The 23,245-nt window shown below is 36.4% G+C and overlaps 1 protein-coding gene across 1 annotated transcript in view; it reads left to right on the top strand.

Annotated features, from left to right (window-relative positions):
- LOC149076479 (organic cation transporter protein-like) overlaps positions 1-23,245 on the top strand; it is an 87,010-nt gene that overhangs the window by 30,643 nt on the left and 33,122 nt on the right. Inside the window, exons 2-10 of the mRNA XM_089244051.1 lie at positions 299-563; positions 1,694-1,878; positions 7,288-7,391; positions 7,973-8,127; positions 9,578-9,746; positions 13,544-13,685; positions 13,854-13,942; positions 15,031-15,245; positions 17,025-17,206. Coding sequence (XP_089100177.1) covers positions 320-563; positions 1,694-1,878; positions 7,288-7,391; positions 7,973-8,127; positions 9,578-9,746; positions 13,544-13,685; positions 13,854-13,942; positions 15,031-15,245; positions 17,025-17,206 — 1,485 coding nt within the window. The 5' untranslated portion in view covers positions 299-319. The remainder of the gene's footprint in view (positions 1-298; positions 564-1,693; positions 1,879-7,287; positions 7,392-7,972; positions 8,128-9,577; positions 9,747-13,543; positions 13,686-13,853; positions 13,943-15,030; positions 15,246-17,024; positions 17,207-23,245) is intronic.

The raw sequence follows: 23,245 nt of genomic DNA, 5'->3' as shown, positions 1-23,245 counted from the left end.
TCGTTATATCGAATGGAAGATATATAGAGTAGTAATTATATGAAATAATTTGGGACTTCGCGGTCGTTGTAATGGAATTATCGCTATAACGTGGGATATATATCGTTATAACGAGCGTCGACGCTATGATGAAACATAGCACAACTATGAAACAGATGTGCACTTAATTTTTCTCACTTTTCGTTTTAGTTTTTTTAGTTTCAGAATCATAACATTTTGTATATTTTAAAAACTTATTAATACAATAAATGGTAGTATTTTAGCAGTATTACATGAGTTTTTTTTTTTTCATTTATAGGATATTAGTATATTTCTATAAATGGGGACAGACGTAGAGAAAGCCGTGGTTGTGACGGCAGAGACGGATAATAATCGGAAAAAAGAGGCTGCTGGTGATTTCACTGATGTGGTTGGTGGTGACGGGACATGGCAGCGTCGGATACTAGCCCTTTTCATTCTGATGGCCATGCCTTGCGCATGGCACAACTTGTCGATGGCCTTTTTAGCACCCAACGTGGAATTTAGTTGTGATGTAGCATCAGAAGGAAATGGATCTGATATGAGTAAGTATTAAACATTACACACACTTCTTTCTAATACATACTTCTAACAAGTTAAACAGCAACTGAGAAGCTTATTTTCAAAATTTCCGCAATTACTAAATTTACAGTAGAAGTAAAAAATTATTATTTTTTCTCCGGAATGGGCTGCTTTACAAAAAAGTGGAAATAGCCCTACATGTAGCATACGTTAGTAATATAAGAATATTTAAATATTATGTTTCTTGGTCAGCATTTAATAGAGTTATCTACATTTAAATTTTGGAAATGATCCGTTTTGAACTAAAATTAGTGGAAATGATCCGTTTTGAACTAAAATTAGTGGAAATGTTACCTTTGATTAAAATGTGAGCTGGTTAAGTCTGAAAGATTGGAAATTTCTACGCCCCTGTTGATTCATTCCAGAAGGTTTCACCTCGCCAAAGAAGGTGCCCCTTACTACTCTCTCGTGAGTAACACAAGAAACGAACACTCCCATTAGCGGACACTTTTTTGAATTACATCGACGGGCAATATATTTTACTACCCATTAACGAACACTCCCCGTTAGTGGGCAAAACTTTCGGTCCCATGGGCGTCCGTTATCGAGAGGTTCTACTGTAGAATGCGACTTTGAAAGAGAAAAATGTGCCGTTTCGAAAAAAAATCCGTCACTGACAGTAGGACTACCGCTTTGTTATGTTCTTTATGCAATGAAAAATACCGAAGTGAATGAACGAGGTGGACAACTAACTTTACATAGTAATTTCTATCAGAAATATTCTCGTTTGAATAAACTATGTTGCATAATCCGACCAGAGCCCATCCCAAAGATTCAGAAACCGTTGAAAAGTTATTTCGAAAAAAAAGTGAAAATGTTCCCTTAGCTCCTCAATTATATGGTTCATCATAACCTTTGACAATCTACAAAGCTATATCAATCAACTTTTCCACTTACAGTATTTTTTCTGAATATAAGGCGTAATTGCATTCATTTCTTACTCGTTTCTAGCTAGCAGCTGGATACACCACAGTTTTTTCAAGTTATCATGCCATGTTTAATCACCATTGAATATGAAAATAATCATGTTGATAACTCCATTACTACAATACAATTTATTCTTTGAACATTAATTGTTTAAAACCATTTTCAGATACTGAACGAGCGGCAGATCAATGCCATTTCTATAAATATGTGAATTCATCTTTGTCAAGTCAAACAGAAACCGTCAACGGGACCATGGAAATAATGGACACTATAGAACAGGAAATGGTCAGGTTGCCATGCCACAAATGGATATTCAACGATTCTCTTTATGAGAGTACTGTTGTCAGTCAGGTATGTGTCACGGATATAATTTATTCGAGTAGTTTTTTTTCGGCAGATCATGTGCAATTTGTCATCCTTTAATCTCCCAAGTTTCAAATTCCGATTTTCACAAATCTCACACCCTTTTCGTGTTTGAAACTACTGTAATCTAAAAAATAAACCCTATCATTTCACAAATTTCATAGTGACACCTTCTTTGTTTTATAGGTTACTTTAAATTTGAACCTTGGACCCACGCATCAAACATAGCCTAAGTGTAGCGTGGAGAAAAATTTGGTTAAATACCATCTATTCGTAGAGTATTACTGCATCCTTCTATATATAAATATAATATACTTTTGATACTGTACCATAACATAATACCTATATATTCTAATATGCTATATAAAAAGATATATCAGCAGAGGCGCCGACGTGAAGAAAAAATTGAGGTGGCTGAAAATCACCATTCATCCCGTATATACGGGACTCAATCCCGTACGCAGGAGGCGGAATGGAGAAAAATATAAATAGGAAATATAATTTGTGGACTGGCAATAAATAAATAAATAAATAATAAATAAATGCTAGAAATGCATTGAGGACCAACAAAAAATAAATAAATAAATGGTTGGAATAATTTAAGGACTGGGATAAAAAAAAATGGGAGACATAATTTGCATGAGTAGGAAAAACAATTTGAGTTTAGCGGCATATAAAATAAATAAAAGGATGAAATATATTGAAGACCGCAAAAAATAAATAAATCGAAGAAATAATTTACAGACTGGGTAAAAAATAATTCGCAAACCCACTAACGGCAATCCAGGCAAAAATAAAATCAAGTATAGAGACGGTATAATAACCATTAAATCATAATTATGTGCAGGTTATATGAATCGGTTGAAACTTCTCACGGATTGGCATTGGTCTGTGAACCAGTGGTCGAAAAAGCATTAGTCTCTATTGTAGGAATATATGGCATTGATTGTATTTCCTATTCACTTGAAATTTTAGAAGGACTAAAAGCAAACATATTATGTAATGATTAAAGGAGTAACATCTACTTGCAATGTTTGAAAACCAGTTCTATTCTGTAGTTTCTAATTGTGAATTTTCAAGTGTTTTTACGCAATTACCAATATTTTTAAATTTGCTGAATTTTTTACATTCAGCGTACATATTCTGGGTTAAAACCGGTGCTTACCATTTTTCGAAACAAAACTCTATAATTTTACAGTGTAATTCCGTTCAGAATTGCTCAGTTGTTGAGATAACGTGAAAAAGTTCGCGAATTCCCCACCAGGAGGCGTTTTTGTTGCATCTATCTTGTATCGCTTGACTGATAAAGTACACTTGGTTCTTTGTCGCATCGCTCTAGCTTTATCCGTTCACAAGTTATGAGCATTTTAATAATTTACATACTGTAGCGTATGCGCAGCCTCTTACGATCATTTTGTCTTCTCCGAATTACTTTGGGATGCCCGAGAGTAAAAAGGATAAATCTTTAGAGAAATATAGAACATGGGAAATTCTACATAAACTTGAATAACTCTTGAAATAAGGCAGACAGAATCATGAAACCCATAGAATAGTATAGCAATATGGGTACGCGGTACAGAATAAGACAACTTTACACGCCACCTGGTGACGAATTTGAGAACTTTTACGCACCATCTAGAAAGCTAAGCACAATGGAAAAAAATTATGATTATCATATTTTGAAACAGCAAGTAATTAGCTTATATACATACACGGTTTAAAAATAGCATGTATATAGTTGTTAAAAAAAATAAAATTGACTCGATATTTTGATGCTTATGCATGCATGATAGAAATCACCTGTTATCAAAAAATGTCATATCCTTCATCGTTGATGAAAAATTTAAGGTTTTTCAAACTGATGGAAATCAAATCTCCAGTAATCATCGCTGTCGATATTGTTTTGAGCGTGTTTGCGTATGTTATGTACTTTTTTATTTAAGTTTTCAAGTAGCCTCTCGTTGGCATTTTTCTGGCATTACAATACAAATGCAAGGCCACAACAGGCAAAATGCCTAACGAGGTGTCTGAGAAAAGATGCCCATAACAGATATGGATGTCATATATTTCTAAAATACAGCAACCCAATTAAAAAAATCGCAATCATAAAAACTAAAGACTATATATGATAAGATATGATACAATGCCCACATAAAAAATATTTATGGTTGCCTTATTTAAGTATGGCTAGCTTCTCGATTTACCCAAACATATTTATCGCATTTCTTTTACGCAAAACATTACGCGCGTTGCTTTTTATGTAACTTGGTACTATAAGTTTGTATTTTAACACGCATAAAGAGTGACAGGTGGACAGTCACACTAACGCAGTGTGTTTCAGGAAAAGGATCTTCCCCAACTTGTAAATGGCATAACTCAATGGTTCTTAAAGTGTGCACCACGGCTCCTTGCGGCGCTACCAACCATTGTCAGGGACGTTGAGGTGAGGTGTCCTTATTAATGTGTGCCTATTTAGTACAATGAAACGGTTTTTTGTTAGACTATTCTGGAGATCTGCGAATAGATGTCCACTAGGGCAAGGGATCCGCTGAAGACAAAAGTTTAAAAACCGCTGGCACAACTTTAAATCAGTGATAATTACAAGAGTGGAATAAGTGGCATGTTGAATAGTGAAAATAGTAGTGAAATTGACATACTGAAGGTTTTAAATATTAGTTAACATTTCGTTCATTAGATAGCGTTGCAGTCTTCGTGCAAACCCTGTAAGTGGTGTATTGACGAGATATCTCGACTCTTTAAAAGTATTTTATTTCAGCAGTGACAAGCCTAGATATTTTGTTAAGTTGATTTCTAAATGAAACACTTTTTTTTATATCGCTTACTTTATAACTGCTTCAAATTGGAAGAAAGACTATTTCATTAAAAATATATGGCATTTTGAAGGGGGGTTTAGGGATTTCTGCTGCGATGCCTAAAGATTAAATGGGGGGAGGGGGGTGAAAACAGTCGGGGTCCGTAACCAGGTGTAAAATCCCATCAGAATATTCGGTATCATCACTTTACATTGTGAGGGCATGGCGTAAGTAAAGATAGACCATTTGAATTGTCACAAGTTCTTCCACATTCTTACCGAAAACAGAGTATCCTTCGAATTCGAAGCTATCAAACTGTCACCACCTATTAGTTGAAGTTGTAACTTTTTTTAATTTTTCTCAGCCTGCCTATTAAACATGCTACTTATTCCCTCCCCCCCCCCCATTCTACACATAATTTTTCCTAAGTTATGTTACTTTATAGTTACAAAATCTTTTCTGAAACACCGTGTCAATAAAACGAACTAATTCATTGCTTAAATCAGAAAAAATCTCAAAACAATTCTTCTATCAGTTACAGTCCAATCTTCACATTGTTGTCGTGCCTTTTTTTCCCCTAAGAACTCTAATGTCAACAATTTGTCAGTTATCGCACCATGGAACGTGAACCCTCAACATTCTCCCACACGCTGAACACATCCGATAGCATACGTGTCGACTTTATGTATTCACCTGTCGGAACTCCACTTCTTGCTACCGGTGTTGTTGTTTTTTTTCACGTGAAAACAAATAATAATGAATAAATAAGATAAAAAGTATAATCATCTTGTCAATCTCTCTGTAAATACTATATACGATATCAGGAGTAGTACTGGTGGGGCTGTAAGAAAAATGTCGTTTCGTATGCACGGCGTAAAGCGAGGCGACTTCCGACGCATGCCAAGTTCTTGATCGTTTCTCATGATAGCTATGGGAGAAGGTATCCATATTAATGGGATCGTGGACGCGCTACAGTAGTAGTCAAAGATTTATTTTCAGTGACTGAAACTGAAACGAAATAACTCATTTATTGACGTTGAAAACCCCATGCAATTTCTTAATTACAAAAAATGCGCATATAAATTCAATGCAATGTAACATTGTTTTTCAAACACAATTACTTCGGATTATTGAATCATGATGATAATGATCTCTGCCCTCTTTTCCTAACACTGAAATTCCTAGGCTGGAATCCAAGACCAAGATTATTCCTAAGTTATATCTTAAATTTATTGAGTGAAAAAAACGCAAAAAATAATAATCATAATAAGACAGGGTGGGTGACAAGTCCTGAATACATTTTAAAAATTAGTAAGAAATCAACCAAGTGACGTAAAAGTTCGGTTTGCACTGAAATACCTATCAAAGCGTAGTCTTTCTGTTTTGATACATACTTAAAAATTTCAAAATTTCACACATAAGTGGCGCTGTATCACCAAAAAACTGGACATAACACATAAAATGCACAACACACAAACACACAATGCATAAACACAAACAGTGGATGATTATTATGATTTGCGTTATGTAAAGCTACCCCATTTTAAAACATAAATGTCCTTTTATAGCTCGGACAACACATAAGTGGGTGAAAGGGTGCTTAAATCGAAAGGTGGTTGTTTTGTACATCACAAATCATAATAAACATTAATTACGCACTTTTTATGTTGCATTTTATATGGTCTCGAGCTCGTGATACAACGCCACCTGTGAGTGAAATTTATTTTGAACTCTATTTTCTTAAATTTATCAAGAAAACCTCTAAGCCATGATAAATATTTTAATACAGACCGCACCTTTTTATGCGTCAATCGATTGTTTCCTGATTTTTTTTATTCGTTTTTAGAATGCGTTCGGACTTTTTGCCCACCCTGTATATATATAATTAGATTTTTCTTGGGCCCATAGGTTGAAGCCCTGTTCCTAATGAATACTACTACTCTATAAACCACGCATGCACCTCGTCCACATTCCTCTGTGGAACTTCTAACGAAAAGGTACATGTTGGAATGTGCATGTACGTTTTGTGAACCTAACGTTAAGTTTGTTTCTGTATAATGCTTGTTATGTGTAGTGTGCTACCGTCTTTCGTCAATTTTTCAAACTATGAGTGAAGTGTAATGATTGCTCCCAATGAATGAGGGTCATGAATTCAGGTGTAATTTAAATGATCAGTTGTCTCGTACCACGGCCATTTTCTGTATACTAGTGCTAATTAGACCGGGACTAATAATTTATTGCCAATTCCGAACGGTAGCCTTTTTTTGTATTCATCGAGAGGTTGGTGCGCTAACCCGTTCGTGTTTGACTCCCTGCGGTAGCAATCTCTTTCTGTGGTCACATGTCGACGTTTCTTTTGTACCCTGTGTCAAGTTTCTGACAAGGACGAACCTGGTATCGAACTCGCGACACCTCTAAACATCATTCTTTGGCGAGTATCTTATCGACCTGGGCTACCGTGCCCTGAAATTTAAATTATAGTATAAGTTGTTTTTTTCATTCATTTATTAACGATTTGTGTGTAATCATTATTAATTTATTTTCGTGTCTAATTTATTTCTAATTTAATTTGTTTAATTTTTAGTGGAATCTGGTTTGTGATAAAGCCTGGATGGTATCATTGACAAATTCCGTTCTCATGTTCGGTTTTTTAACATCGGTTTTTGTTCTGGGACAAGTTGCTGACAAGTAAGTTATTAATACAGGTTAAAGTCATGGTACATACGGAGTGATTTCATAATTTCCCTTGCCGCATTTTACTGGCGAACCGTTGATCCTAGCGGCACACTTCCAATTAAAAATAGTATCCGAATAACGTAGCGTGGAACCTAGATACATCACTCATGTTGTAAGGCGTTGTATAGTTATTGAAACAAAAAGGAGCGTTTTATACAGACTCCCTGTTTTCAAAAACCCAAATAGGAAGTTTTTGCCCTGTTTCTTTTTGACTCCAGCAATAAAAATCTACGTTTCCAAGTGCAATGTACGCCGAGATATTTTAATTGAAAACCAAAGAAAAGTTGGGAAGAAACAGCATAAAAAAAACTACCGGACACCGCTTTCCCCCCCCCCCTCATTTATAAAATGCGGGCAATGGGATTTATGGTACCATCCTGTATGTACAATGTGGGTATTGAAAATGTTCGCATGTTCGGAGAATTCTGTGGTTTTAACCTATAGTCGGATCGATGCAAAAAAATATTTACACATACTAATCAAAATATTCGCTCAGCGTTTCCGTATAATTTTTCGATATTTCTTTCAATTAGAATCGGGAGACGACCTGTGATAGTTGGCAGTGCGATCATTCTGTTAATTTCGGGCCTGACCTGCGCTTTCTCAATGTCTTTCATGATGTTTACGATATCGAGGTTCTTCATAGCCTTCGGAGCGGCTGGTGTGTTCAATACTGGATTCACGTTACGTAAGTGAGCTTTCGATAATTCATATTGAGAAAAATTATGAACATTACTTGCACAACATGGAATATTATAATCATCTCTTTTTCACGATATGTACTCATATGCGAAGTACTTAATAATTAGACTGAATGCACACGCGTCACAATGAGTGCAAATACAGGGAGCAGAAACGTTCCTCCATCTGTTAACAGAAAGAGTACATACGTGGGCCATCAGTACAATGAAGTGACTCGTTTGAATCAAAATCACTAAATAATGTTTTTTCTCGTCTGTATCATTTTTGTCTATAAGCATTAACACTAAACAAATTTAGTCCTCTTAAATCCAAGGTGAATCGGTGACTGTTTTACGTCATGAAGATGCCTTTTATACTAATTAGACAATCTGTAAAATTTTGTAATTGAGAGATATTTCCCTTTACCTTGATTCGTCTTTGTTTTTTAATTGATAACTTCTGAAGTACTCAATATCCATTAAGAGTACTGCCATTGCTTAAATCTGATCAGGCTCAGGATAATTCAAGTACACCAAAACATCACTTTACAGATAGTTTACCGCACACCAACTCTGGTCGCATCGCCATACAGCAATTTACTACCGATGGAGTTGAGTGGGAAATGATAGCACCATCTGTCAGTGATAGCTTCAAGGTCAGTAGGTGAAAAACTTGTTATGCACATGTTCTCCTCCCTCTGATTAAACCTGAGAACCCCGGACAGTAATCTTCATGGTGGAAGACGAGCTTCTTACCGCTGCATCACTCGAACGCTCGCTATTGCAGCTGTATCTCTTTTTTTTTTTAAGTTGTTTGCACATTACCAATGCACCTACATTGACGTAATTACCAATACTGTTCTTGGCATATAAAAATCCGGCATAGGCCAACCCAACGGAGGGTAACGAGCTTACATCTGTAACGAGACAGAGCCCGGGCCTTGTCCGATTCTAAAATATAAAAAGCTTGAAGTTGTTTTCATTGCATAGCTCAAATACTTGCAAGAAAAACAACAATGAAAAAAAAACTTCGCATCCAATGATTCGTTTAAAGACATCCGTGTATGACCAATGACAGAGCCTCCTATTACTCCACTCACACCCCCCCCCCCCCGTATAATGGAGACAGGTCCCTAGACCGAGATCTTCAGCAAGCTCTGCCACAGAATTTTTCACGGATCCTCTTTAGTAAATGTATAGTATGAAAAGGATCAGATGCTTTGGTTGGAGCCTTTCTAGCTTCTCCTAAATGGAAGAGGTGAGGGACATGACCGTGTGAAAAGTAACGTGAATAAAAAAAGTCATAATTTATTTAATAACAAAGACTTTTTTCATCCAATTTTATTCATTTCTATTGAACGTAAATGTGAGTGTAATGGTGTGTGAAAGAGCTTTCGTGATTATTTCAATTCCTGATCATTTTTTACACTCGTTATTACATGGAATTTTATTTCCTAGTTATGGAAATTGTTGGTGCGGAATCTCGTTCCGTGTATGGAATAGTATGTGAATTCGGTTGGAGCGCCGGTTACGTCATGTTGCCTGGTATCGCCTGGTTCATCCGAGATTGGTTCTGGTTACAACTGGCTCTCACTCTACCGTGTATCGGTCTTTTAGCTTCGTGGTGGTAAGTAAATTCTATATGCTGCATAACAACCATGCCATTCCCCAAATCTCCCAAAACCATTCGCTCCGTGCTCTAAAGCTAATACAGTAATTAACTACTGTATTTATTCCAGAACTAATCGAGTCCTAAAACCAATGAGCACTGAGCAATAAGTAACCACTGTGGAGGTCGAGTGGTCATACTGACGGACTCGCATCCGAGTTCGAACCCCGCTGTCGACACAGTGGTGGTCGGCTGAAGTTGGCTTTCTGTGGTTCCTATCTTTGAGGCACGAATGCGAGCTGATCTGACCGTTAAAATGTCTGGCAACAGACAGCAACAGGCCTACAACGGTATACTTAATCAATCATTACACGTCACTTACTTCATTTCTGAAATATAGATAGGCAGCACTGAAAAATCAGGCACAACACATCTTTCCACAACTCACTCAGTAATAAATTTCCTATGGCTATAGACCGTAACTGTGCTCGGTTTGAAAGAAATTGAGAAAGAATGAGCACTGAGCGAAGTTTTTATACACTGCCTGTGGGACAAAACAAAGCATAACGAAAAGCGTCGCACTTTATCACTTTTTCTAGGATTCCCTTAAATAAAAAAATAAGCTCTCTCATTTGTCGGGAAGTTAATTTTTTGAGGTCATGCATAATATCACAACACTTACTTTTAACCAAATTTGCATCAATGTAATATCAAAAGTTTTGGTAAATCCTGTAAGAGTCGAATGACTATTCTTACTTCACAGTACTTCCTAATAAGGGCTTCTTCATAGGCACTGATTGCATTTCTCAAAGGGCCTGTGCAATAACATGCACTAAACATATTTGTATACTTACTCTTGAAAAGCATGGTACCAGATCGTATCATATAGGCCCCATAAGTTAGGATGGCCCTGGTTCTATGGGCAAGAACCAGGCTCAGCTGGATTAGAAAAGGAACTGAGAAGTAGTCAATTTTTTTCACCATATTTAACTTAAAAGCTTTATTTATGTACATAAGAGTTTTTTTTCACAAATCTCTGCGGATCTCCTTAGCCACCTGTTGCGACATTCCATTTGATTTTCAAATGTGGCCCTCCGCTTAGAATATCTCAGTGCAATAATGGGGGCCATATCATCTCACGTCGAGTAACACTGGTCTGGTTTAGTTATTCTCAACTTGGAGCCCATTGGCTCTCCTCCCTGCGGTCCTGGGATATTCGAAGGGAGCCATGAGTGAAAAACAAGTGAGAGAGGATAGCTAAGAGGCCACCGAGAATCGTGGAAAAAATTTATACGTGAAGAAATAAAGCTTTAAACTGAATTTATTATGGGAAGAAGTGTAGAATCCAGCAGATATGCCCATTATTTTTTGCTCTCTTATTTATAAGGAGTGTATGTCATGAGATATAGTATTGGTTTTCGAAAATAAGTATGCGAATATGTAAGTTGTTACTACTATTAAGAATTTGCCCCACAGCATCATCTCGCCCTTGGGCTTGTGACGTTAAATCGTTAGAGTGACCTTGCATAGAACCACACCCCCAAAATTGAAGCTCATTGAACTCTAGCAAGGGGTCTGGAGATATGTACCTTATGCATAAAAGCTTTATGTTCTCTATAAATTTATCCAAAGAATCAGTTCAATAAGTCAAAAGGATCTTGCTCTTGGATGCGGAGGGAGGGGGTGTGGATAGGCGGAGGGGCGCCACGATAAGAGAATAGGTGAAAAAAATGGTCTAGTTCACTCTCACGGCTTCAGCCTGGTCATCTTTTTCGATGAATATTCATTTTAAACTGGTAAAATAAATTAATATCCAAGCTACAGTAGAACCTCAGAACGTGCTTTCACAGTATGAGGCATATTTAATTGGCATTTTCATCTAGGAGCACGCCATCACTTTCAGTTCTCCCAATCGTCTTCTAGGCCAGTGTTGGGCAAACTTTTCTGGAAGAGGACCAAAAAAAAAAATTTCGGGGGTGGACATATTATATTTGTACATTGGTTCATAATTGGAATTTTTATGTTTAGAAATGAAGTGGGGAATGTGTTGTATACTTCGACGTCTGCGAGGAATTAATTGCAAATAAGAGACAATGGGTTATCGGTTATCCTTTACAGCTGTGAAAAAATCAATAAGCATATTTTAATACGTATATTTTAACTTATTATAAATACATATTTAATTGCATATGTGTTCAATTTTTTGCATATACAAAAGTTTTTAAATCAATTTATATTTGAGTTCCCACAACAATATTTTCATATGCAAAAAAAGAAAATTACCAAAAATATTTTTTTAAAAACACTGAAATCGAACATTTCTATACAATTATTTTGAAATCTTTAGAGGGCTGGAATGAACCTCTTAGATTGCCACATTTGGCCCGCGGGACATAGTTTGCCCATCAATATTCTAGGCCATCAGGGAGAAAGCATTGTTTATAAGTACTGGTACTTAACCGAGTGAATATGGGGGAGGGGGGAATGTGTATACATTTTAGGAGCAATTTTTGTTAATGGCCGATTTCAAGTGTAGAATCATTTTAAAATCGGATGATTCTTCATTAACCACTCTGTACATGAAAATCAAGGACTATACACCTCGCTACACTTCATTATGCATAGAGAAGATTAAGTACATCAAAAGACAAAAATGAATATATAATACACGGTGTATTTAAAAGACTAAATTGAGTATCTTTAAAAGTCAAAAACGCCGTATTGAAACCGAAACAAGGGTTCCGAAAAGTGCTTTCGGGAGAGCACATTTACCGGCATGAAAATCAGACTCGCCTCCACGTTAATATTAGTGAAGAAATTTTTAACGGACGGGGGCGCCGAACACACATTTACCGACAACAAATCGGTATGTTCCGGAAAACCGGGACATATTGCCGACTTAAAGATGCACATAGATACATATAAATGATATAATATCAACCGGAAATAAATAATATTCTCCAACGAGGCACTGATTTTATTAATGGTTTACTGCTTAAGATTTACATTACACAGATAACTCGATATGGTAAATTAACCATTTGGCTACTCTCATTATAGATAACAAAAACAAAAGATGGTCACTCACCCTTCATCTCCTCCTATGAAGGTTAAATTTAATGAACGATAACGTGTTTCGCCCACTAATCATCATTCGGGGCCATCCTCCCGAGTCGTGCGAGGTAGAGAGACTATTACATTTTTTAACTCGACTTTTCCCAAGTGATCACATTCTCTCTCTGTCAAAAAGCACGGCGAGTTCTAACTCTCAATCGGTTGAAAACTCCTCTCATTGGTTGAGTACGATCTCCTGACAACCAACAATGTTTTTATTGGTTCGAACAGGGGCATATGTAATTAGAGAATCGGTATATTAGAGCACTTTGAAGAAGAAAATGACAGATAGCTACGCCGTAGAAAAAGCTGTACATGTGGTTTCTGTGAATATGTGAATATGTTGAAGGTGGAGAGCGATGCGATCATGACACATGGTCAGCCTATGTAGGGGGGGTTTGACCAAAAAATAAGGGGGGGGGGGTGGATCGCGCTTCGAAAAGTTTGGGAACTACTGCTATATACAAGTTTCATTATAATACTTCCATCAGAATGGGCACCACATACCCTTGAGTAGAGCGGTTTATTTATAATCATCCTGTACCTAGGTACGAGAATCAAATATCGACTTTTAATCCATTTTTATTTGTTACTATTGAATGACATAAATGACACCGTGTAAATTTGGAGGAAAAAAATCGGCATATAAGAGTACTTTGAAGAAGAGAATAAAAGAAAAGTGTCTTTTTTTTCCCATCAAGGTTAATTCCGGAATCACCGAGGTGGCTCCTAACTCAGGGCAAACCCGAAAAAGCCGAACGTATACTGGTGAAAATGGCCCGGTCGAACAAGAAAAACGTGCAGGATATCAGTACCTCCCTCCAAAAGATCTGGCCTAAAAGCGTGAGTATATATTGAAATGTTATTGCATTAGAGAGTTGCACATCTAATCACGCTCATTCATAAACATAACCACTGATTTCGCCAAAGTACGGTGTTCTGAAAAAATAATTTTCATTTGTGCAGCTCGATTTTGATGATTTCGAAAAAAAAAAAAAATTATCTTTACAGGATCAGGCGGCAGAGAAACAAAAAGCGTCAATAATCGATTTGTTCCGCAGAGGACTTTGGCAGAAGACTTTAAACCTGTACTTTTGCTGGTAAATCGAATATATTTTCATAATTTGTGGCACGCATGAAATTTTGCTCAATGTCAATTTTCACAAACCTTGTTAAAATATACACATTTATACAGGGAGTCCTGATGGGTAAGTCCCGATTGGGTCTTTATTTCATCCACCGTTCGTCGTAGAAGTATGGTTCTAATTTAAAAAATGTTCAAAATGTGTTCAGAAATCACCCTGTACCAGCTTCTTAGAGTGAAAATGCAGTTTATCACCAAACGAAAAAAATCTAAATTTTTTATACTTCCCTTGACCTCCAACTTCAATTAGAAAGTTGTTGCCCTGTATATCTTCTGAACCTCAACAACGGCAAAAAATCCCATCTTTTCAGCTGCTGAGATATTTGAATTCAAAAAACGGAAAAAATTTGAAAAGAACAGAATAAACTAACGGATAGCGCCCCTTTCCCTCATTTGCACTGTTCTAATTCCTCATTTGCGTTTTCTAAATGATCATTAGGAGGCATCTCGTATTTTTCATTTCATCCAAGCTATTGGTTTTTACGATAAATTGCAGTATTTTATATTCTACGTCATTGTTTTACGTTTCACGCAACATTGTTTTTTATCATATGTAATTTTACTTTCTTGACAAAAGAGAACAAATTTTATTTTTTTATAGGGTTGCTTGTTTTGGCGCGGTTTAACCTAATTGGTCCTTTTGTGCCAAAAAAAACCAAAATCCAATCCAATCCCTCCCCAATTTTTCTCCGATTTTTGAATTCAAATATCTCAGTAAATATTACAGCTAGAAACATTGGATTTTCTTTGTTGACCTCAGGAGAGAGAGGGGGGGGGGGCAACAACTTTCTAATTGCAAATTAAAGAATGGGGGGACCGTATGAAGATTTAGATTTTTTTAAGTTTATGACACGTATTTTTACTCTAAAAACTGGTACAGGATGATTTTTGAACACATTTGGAGGTTTTTTTAAACTTGCGCCATACCTCTACAATGCACGATTGATGAGATAAAGGCCGAATTAGGACTTACAGGACACCCTGTATATACGGGAAAAAGCACGTTTACTGTATTAACCCTAGGTTTTGTCACTTCAACTACAGGTTCGTGAACTCTTTCATATATTACGGATTGTCATTTAACACTAACGACCTGTCTGGAAATGCTTTCTTGAATTTTGCAATCGCCGGTGCCGTGGAATTTCCCGCCTACGCCTGTACGTGCTTCGTGATAAAGACGATGGGACGGAGGATACCATTGATGGCAACCATGGTCATCGCAGGATTGGCATGCCTTTTGACGGTGCCTTTGAACGGAGGTGAGCCGTAATCGTAAATATACAGTCGAATCCCATTTTAACGAATACCGATATAGCGGAAATCTCGTTTTAACAAACATTTTTCTAATCCCCCTGATAAGCTTACATAGGAACAATGCATACACCTGGATTTCCTTTATAACAAAATTTCGTTATAGCAAAGTGATTTCTTCGGTCTCCTGGAGTTCGTTATAACGGGATTCGACTGTAGTAGCAAAAACCACGTCTAATGTGCAAAGGAGATTCTAATTTTGAGCAATAATGTAATTTATTGGCTTTGTTCTCCTCGTGTGTAACATAAATAAATAAAATATACCATAGCATATGTATAACATGCGGGATTGTTTATATACAGGGTGATTCAAAACTCAACGTACAAACTTTTATGGGAGGTAGAAAACACAAAAACACATAACAGAATCACATCGGAATGTGTGACCGGAAACCAAAATCTGATCAGCTACTGCTAAACCACACATGCACCTGATCAGCTGGAGGATAAACGAAGATGCAGAAATGGCAAGCCAATACTGGGTGGAAAAACTCTTTATTTAGCGTTACTTTACACAAGGGCAGTACGTGTACACGTTAAGTTTCACAACATGTGCTCAAAGTTCTTACCATCCACAGTTATGCACCCTTGAAGGCGCACTGACCTCGTCGCAGCTGCAAACGTCCGCGAAACGCCGGGAATTTTTGAGAGGGTCCGACAATCAATGTGCATAACTGTGGATAGTAAGAACTTTGAGTACATGTTGTGAAACATGACGTGTACACGAACTGTCCTCGTGTATAAAGTATCGCTAAATAAAGAATTTTTCCACTCATAATTGGCTATTCATTTCTGCATCTTTGTTTATCCTCCAGCTGATCAGGTGCATGTGTGGTTTAGTAGTAGCTGATCAGATTGGGGATTCTGTTTTGTTTTTCTGTTTTCTACCTTCCCCTAAAAGTTTGTACGTTGAGTTTTGAATCACCTTGTACACGTACTGTATGTAAATAGATTGCAAAAGGGATTCCCAAACTTTTTTTACGTTTATGGCCCTCTTTAAAAATTTTATATTTCTGTATCGCAGCCTCACTTTTCTTGACTTCGGCGGCGAATAAATCAATGCCTATACCAGGGATCTTCAACCTTTCAGCCACATTGCGAGCCAAATTAAAACTTTCCGTGGAACCCGTGGGCCACCAAGTATTGCCCGTTATCAAAGAGTTCCTAAATAGTTAACTTTTTTTTTACTCGTTTATGTTTTTCTGTTTAAATTATTCCTTTCAATAAATTTGAATTTTTATTCATTTTGAAATAACTTTCCACCGATTGCGATTTTTTTATTAATTATCTCTTTTATTAATTCTAAAATGCCTTGTTCCAATAATTCTCAACAATTAGTTTTTCATTAATTTTAAATGTCCACTATGATTATGAAATTATTTCTTTTACCAATTCTTAATATTTTTCATGAATTATTACTTTCAAAAATTCTGAAATTACTCTCAATAATTCTAAAATTATTTCTATCAGTAGTACTGCAATTACAGTAAAGTATTTCTTTCAGTAATTCTATAACTATTTTTCCATTAATTTTTTTCCCAAATTTAATTTATTAAATTAATTTTTTCCAAATTTTCATCAATTACAATTTAGGAAGTTCCCCGAACATCCGATATGACTCAGTCAAACGCTCGATAATCAAGAACCTAAATATTTTGCATACATTTTTTTACGTTTTAAAATTGCTCCATAAAGTGTGTTTTTCTCCCTTCCAATTTTGACAATAGATTTGAGCTGGATGCGAGTGCCTTTGTGCATGTTCGGCAAGTTTTGTATCACAGCATCTTTTGGCATAGCTTACGTGTTCACTGCCGAGATCTTCCCGACTATTGTGAGAAACACCGGCGTGGGAACCAGTTCCATGTGTGCCAGAATCGGTTCCGTCCTCGCACCTTTTGTCAAAGAGTTGGTGAGTACAAAAATAGCATTCCATAAAAGTTACAAAACTGATAAAAATAACCGAAAACACACACACGCTGGTATCGAAATCTAACGACAATTCATCGAAATACTCAGAAACCGTAGCCTATGTATTCGTAAATAGTCTTTGGAATTTTTTTTTTTGTTCAGTCTGCGAGTGATCTTCAAGTCAACATAATATTCAACATAATACTGTACATTGAATTGGTGCATGTGAATCACCAGATTCAAAGAAATCGCAACTCACAGGCAAGATGTTGCACATGACAATAAAACGCTTTTCTATTTTCCCAACCAAATTAATGTCTTGTATAATGCAGTCGGGTACACTTGTAACATACTTTGTATATAACATACGCATACGGTTTTGTAACTCCCGATTTTTATCACTTTCACATATTTTTACTTCTGTCATTACATACCCTGCTTAAAACATACACTGAGGATATAACGTACCAAAATTACTCTCTTAACCTAGAAAATAATGCGAATATAACAGTGTGCAAATAAAAACGTGAAAAAATGAACGCAAAAGCTGACTTTGGGCAACATGTGTTGTTTGCAGGTGATATCTTGTTGATTCTTTTCCACAGAAGGCCGTAGGAATTTTCATAATAACGAAAAATTTTTTGTCGAAGTTATATTAACTGTAAATAATTACATCAGCTATGTAATGTTATACAGCAGGGCTGGCCAATTTCTTTCTGTTCGAGGGCCAATATAATGGTCAGCTGCGGCGTCGCAGGCTGCTATTAGAGTTTTCACTTTGTAGTATAAACCGAACAAGTAAAATGACCCTGAAAAGTCCTATATTTGCATATGCACCGTCAGTAATGCGGTGAAACTGCTGTGCGGTCTTGTGGGCATCGTGCTGGACTCACGTCGTGAGGATCCAGGTTCGAACAACGTTTATACACTGTGATCGGCTGAAGGTGGTTCTCTGCAGTTTTCCATCTTTGGGGCGTGGATGAGAGCCGGTCTCCTATTTAAAAAAGTCTCTCCGTAGAGAGCAGGCGCAGGCAGACCTACAACATGATACTGACATAAGATTAATATTCAAGCATTCATCATCTTTACTTCAAAACATGGAAGACAGATGGCAAGAACATGAAACAAGCAAAATTCTGACAACATAAATAGGTTAGGGCCGCATATACACTCACAACATACATTCTGGCACGTACCGATTCGTTAGAAATTCCGTAGAGCAGCGTTTCTTAACCTATGGTCCGCGACTTGGCATAGGTGGTCCGCAGGCAGACTTGATAAAACTATTCATCCGCTGTTGATATTAATAATATCCAAATAATATTCAAATTAAAAATCTTCATGCTTAGGTTCACCTTACATTATCGAGGATAATGCAGGAAATTTCAATCCTGAATTCGGAATATCACTAAATTTTGCCAAAAATTGCAATTTATTGCCTCAAATACAATTTGCTAATTACTGAAGGGTGTGGAAATGAAGGGCTACCAGAAATTGCAATAAATAAAAATTTATTTCATGAAAAATTATTTGAATGATCAGATGACCATATTTCATTGAGAAAAATAAAATTCGTTGAAAATTGGGATCTTAAATAATAAACCGTAAAATACGGGACATCGCCAATTGTCAATAAAATCATTAGTCAGAAGTAAGCATAATCACCAATCGTTATTGAAATTCCAAACACATTTAGGAGAAAAAACGTTAAACCTCGCAAATATTTGAGATAAATATTCATAATTTTTGAAATAATTACCATAAAAAAATTTATATTATGAAAACGCTGTGTATTCACGACTTTGGTAAATATGGCAAATTCAAATAAGTATCGTTGAAAAAACGGGACAAATGTATAAAAAAATCGGAACAACGAATATTACAGGAATGCCCCGTCATACTGGACACAAGCGATCCATCAAATTGCTTCAGACATTTTACTGGTCCTTGTTCTCAGAAAGGTTGAGAAACACTGCCGTAGAGGAATGTGTAAGTAGCAGTAATATTGGGAAATGCAAGTAATATAGTTATACTTCCTCCCCCCCCCCCCCCCGAGTGCTTTGTGTACTTCTCCACTTCTTCATAAACTGACAATTATTCATTGTTTATCAGGTTACGTTTCCAGCTAGACGCAATGCATCAAAAATTACAGCTTCCTCTGTGCTGATTATTCTATCCAATGCATTCCTAGTTTGAATTTTACGAGGAATTGTTTCAAGCATCGGTAGATTTCGTGAGGAGTTTTATTATCGGGATAAAAATCGTGAAAAAAGTTAGTTGCGTGGATCGAATCCACCATCCGCTCCGAGGGTGTCAGGAATGGATAGGCACGTGATGATACCAAGATAAGAAGGACCAGCTTCTCCAAGCGGACTACCTGTGGATGTGGACGGATGCACGCTTATCATTACCTACATTTTTATTTCAGTAACAAGACAAAAAATATAACCCTTGCAACATGAATGACATATCTGAGTACTACACGTTGTTTGGAAACTTTTTTCTAAATGGAAGTATACCTCTAGGATCCACGGTCCGCCAGTAACATGTCATACTCCCTGTTTGCTATGCACCCTGTATACAGGGTGTTCTGTTAATGGGCCAACAAACTCAGAGGGTTGTTAGTAGGCATCAAGAGGAACAAAAATTGCAATGGAAGCATGGTGTGGCAAACCACGCTGAGAGGGTGGAAATCGCGAAAAACGCATGCAGGCTCGGAGTCCAGAGGAGAAGAGAGGTGGGTGTCAGTTGATCGCTCACGATATCTGACGTAAGCAGCGTCGCGGAGCGCATGCGTTGGGGTAGTATCACGAGCTGCGGACGACATCAAAAAGCATATCTGGTATCTTCGAGCGCGTCCGGGAATCGTTTTTACGTCGTTGTAGACTGTGCAATGACGTCAGCTTCCAACAACTCGTGTAATAATTATTCAAATAAATCTTTTTGTAGTTATTATTGTACTTTTTGTCGTTCGAGCGTGACGTCGAAACCTGCATGCGTTTTTCGCGATTTTCACAGTCTCAACGTGGTTTGTGACACCATGTTCCATCGCAATGTTTGTTCCTCTTGATGTTTACTAACAACCCTCTGAGTTTCTCGGTTCATTTAACAGAACACCCTGTATATCCTGTACATACTGCTCTCAAATAAATTTTCAAAATTCCTCAGGAGATTATCAATCAAAAACTATATTCATTCTATATTAAATTTAGTTATGTTCTGCATAAGCTTATTTTGTCCGAGAAATTCCCATTAATGCATTTTATGCGCACATACAAGACCTCGCTTATTACATACACTTCTCGAATGACCAATGTTATAAGTATAGAGTAAGGATTATGCGCGCACTAAAAAGTGGCGAAATATGCTCTAAAAATATGCAATTATGCACTTGAAAAATGCCAAAATATGCGCTCAAAAATGCCAAAATATGCATTAAATAAACCAAAAATAAGGACTGAAAAATCCCGAAAACGTTAAAAATTCCAAAATATGTGCCAAAAATGAGAAAATATGCTTTAAAAGAAAATTACCACGCAAAAAAATAAATAAGTTTTTAAAATGCATATTTTTTCTATTTCTTGGTGTATTCACAAAAAATATCCCCACATATGTATATACTGCATATGCACAAATAACTTCTACATATTTTTTATTTAGCCATTTTTAGTTTCTAGTTAGTCCTAGTCGTAGGTGCTCAGTAATTACGAGTAACAAATGAATTTCAACGCTATTTCTAAAAAAAAATTGAACACTTTGACGCTAGTTTTGAAATAGCGTTACTATAAAACGGTTGATATTCGGAAAATATTACAAACACCTATATGAATTCGCTAAATCCCACCTGCGGGGGGGGGGGGGGGAAACCGATGTTATGGAAATATTAAGAGCAATACTCATTTGAAAAATCATAGAAAAAGGGGTTGAACTTTAATAAACGTTCAAAAATATGCATTTATTCTGAAAATTCTTTATTTTATGCATTAAAAAATGCCAAAATATACAAATGTAAGCGAACTCTCATGTGGCTCTTTCTGTACCCCTATTTAATTCTCAACTTAGTTCATTTCATCTTGGGTTACTAACCATCCGCCTTTAGGAGGACATGTCCTCCTTTTTGATATCATTTCAAGCGTCCTCTCTAGGTTTCTCAAAATTCGTCCTTTTATCCCCTTTTTTAGGTGTCCGGAATTACTATTTTTTTTTGGGGGAAATTCATTTTATCTCTCTCTCTCTCTCTCTCCCTCCACTTTGAAACATATACTTCTTCATTTGTATGAGTGTTTTTGTGTCTTTTCTCCCAAACGCATTCACCAATAGCCGTCGAAATTCCCGGAATTTTTTCTGGTTCTGCTTTTTTTAGTGGTTTTGTTTTAGATTTGGGAAAAATTATTATTGTGGCCAGTTTTTTTTTATTGGTCAGAATAGTGGCGCTATCTATTGTGAAAATTTGTAAACGTTATTAAGGTTGCGCGCACAGGTGTCTTCCTTTCTCCGTTTTCGAATGGGTAAATTTAATTTCATCACGTCCATGAAGTTGCTGCTGCCATCTATCGCAGAAATAAAATACAAAGATAACAGTCCAAGATAAATTCTCTTTGGTGCTGCCATCTAGTATGACTTTCATGTGAAAATTATGAGAATTATATATCGTTGCACTATTTACATGTGTTCTTCAACCGCTGCGATTGGTCGGCATGGTCCCCGAATTGTCGAAATTCCCGAAGACGCTGTATGATTAGAGTGTTGCATTGTGAGAAATATTCTTTTGAATTTCTATTTATGTGAAAAAATAATTGAGTCTCGCATTGTGTTTATCAATAATAAAAACCAATCAGAGAAATCGATGAAAGTCAATGCAGTGCTTTATATCTCATTGTGCTTCATCTAGGTGCGCGACGATGGCATAGGTGATCCGAGGCAGACTTGATAATTCGATTCTAACTGAATGAAAAAGTATTCAATAGTTGCAATATTCATATTAGTAATATTCACATAGGGTTCAAATATAAATTATAGGTACCTTCACACTTGGATTCACCATACCTCATCAAGAAAAATGCGGGAAATTGCGATCCTAAATACGAGGTATTACTTATTGTAGCCAAAAGATGTAATTTATGACAAATTTACTAATTACTGCAAAAATGGGTGAAAGGTGGGGAAATAAAGGGCTGGCTACAAATTGCAGTAAACAAAAATGTATTTAACGAAAAAAACATTCAAAAGAATGAATGACCATATTGCATTGAGAAAAATTGTTTTGAACTGGGATGTTAATACAAATACAAATACAACACCACAACAGGCAAAATGCCCAGCGAGGTGGCTGAGAAAAAGATGCCCATAACAAATATGGATGTAGTTAAATACCGTAAAAAATACGAGATGTCACCAATTGTCATCGGCAAAATCCCTAATTATAGCTAAAATCACTGAAAAATTGAGGGGAAAAACCGTTGAACCTGAGAAATACATAAGATGAATATCTATAGCCGTAATTATTATAATAATTATGAAAACGCTTTTTATTCACGGTTTTAGCAAACATTAAAAATTTAAATAAACATCGTTGAAAAAACTGGCAAAACAATTCGAAACAACTGAAAATAAGTGGATGTCTCGTAATACGGGACACAAGTGGCCCGTCGAATTGTTTCAGATATTTTACTGGTCCTTGGGTTTAGAAAAGTTGAGAAACACTGTGTTAGTTCATTATATCATTTCAGAAACAACGCTGAAGCTACGTATTTAATTTTTTACAAAGAAGCAGCGAATGTCTAACCACTAAAAAATTTTAATTAACAGCACACCTGAAAGTAATTGGTGACATTCCGCGGCAAACATAAAAATATAGTAACGGTTGTATAAGGCGCACAAAATTCACACCAGTGTGCAGTACGAAAATAAATAAAAAAAATGTCGTCCATACCAAAAAGTCATTTTCATGCTTCGCACCAGTTTAAAAGAAACGATCAACATTTTTGAAAACAGAAAATGTACTTGGAGCGTGAAATGAATTGTTTTGCTTTTATTTGAT

This window comes from Pholcus phalangioides, unplaced genomic scaffold, assembly GCF_987345545.1.
Source record: "Pholcus phalangioides strain wild (caught in Gottingen) unplaced genomic scaffold, Ppha-v1.0 ptg000015l_1, whole genome shotgun sequence".
Taxonomy (NCBI): domain Eukaryota; kingdom Metazoa; phylum Arthropoda; class Arachnida; order Araneae; family Pholcidae; genus Pholcus; species Pholcus phalangioides.
Note: the sequence above shows the minus strand (reverse complement) of the source record. Positions and strands in the feature narration are given on the sequence as shown.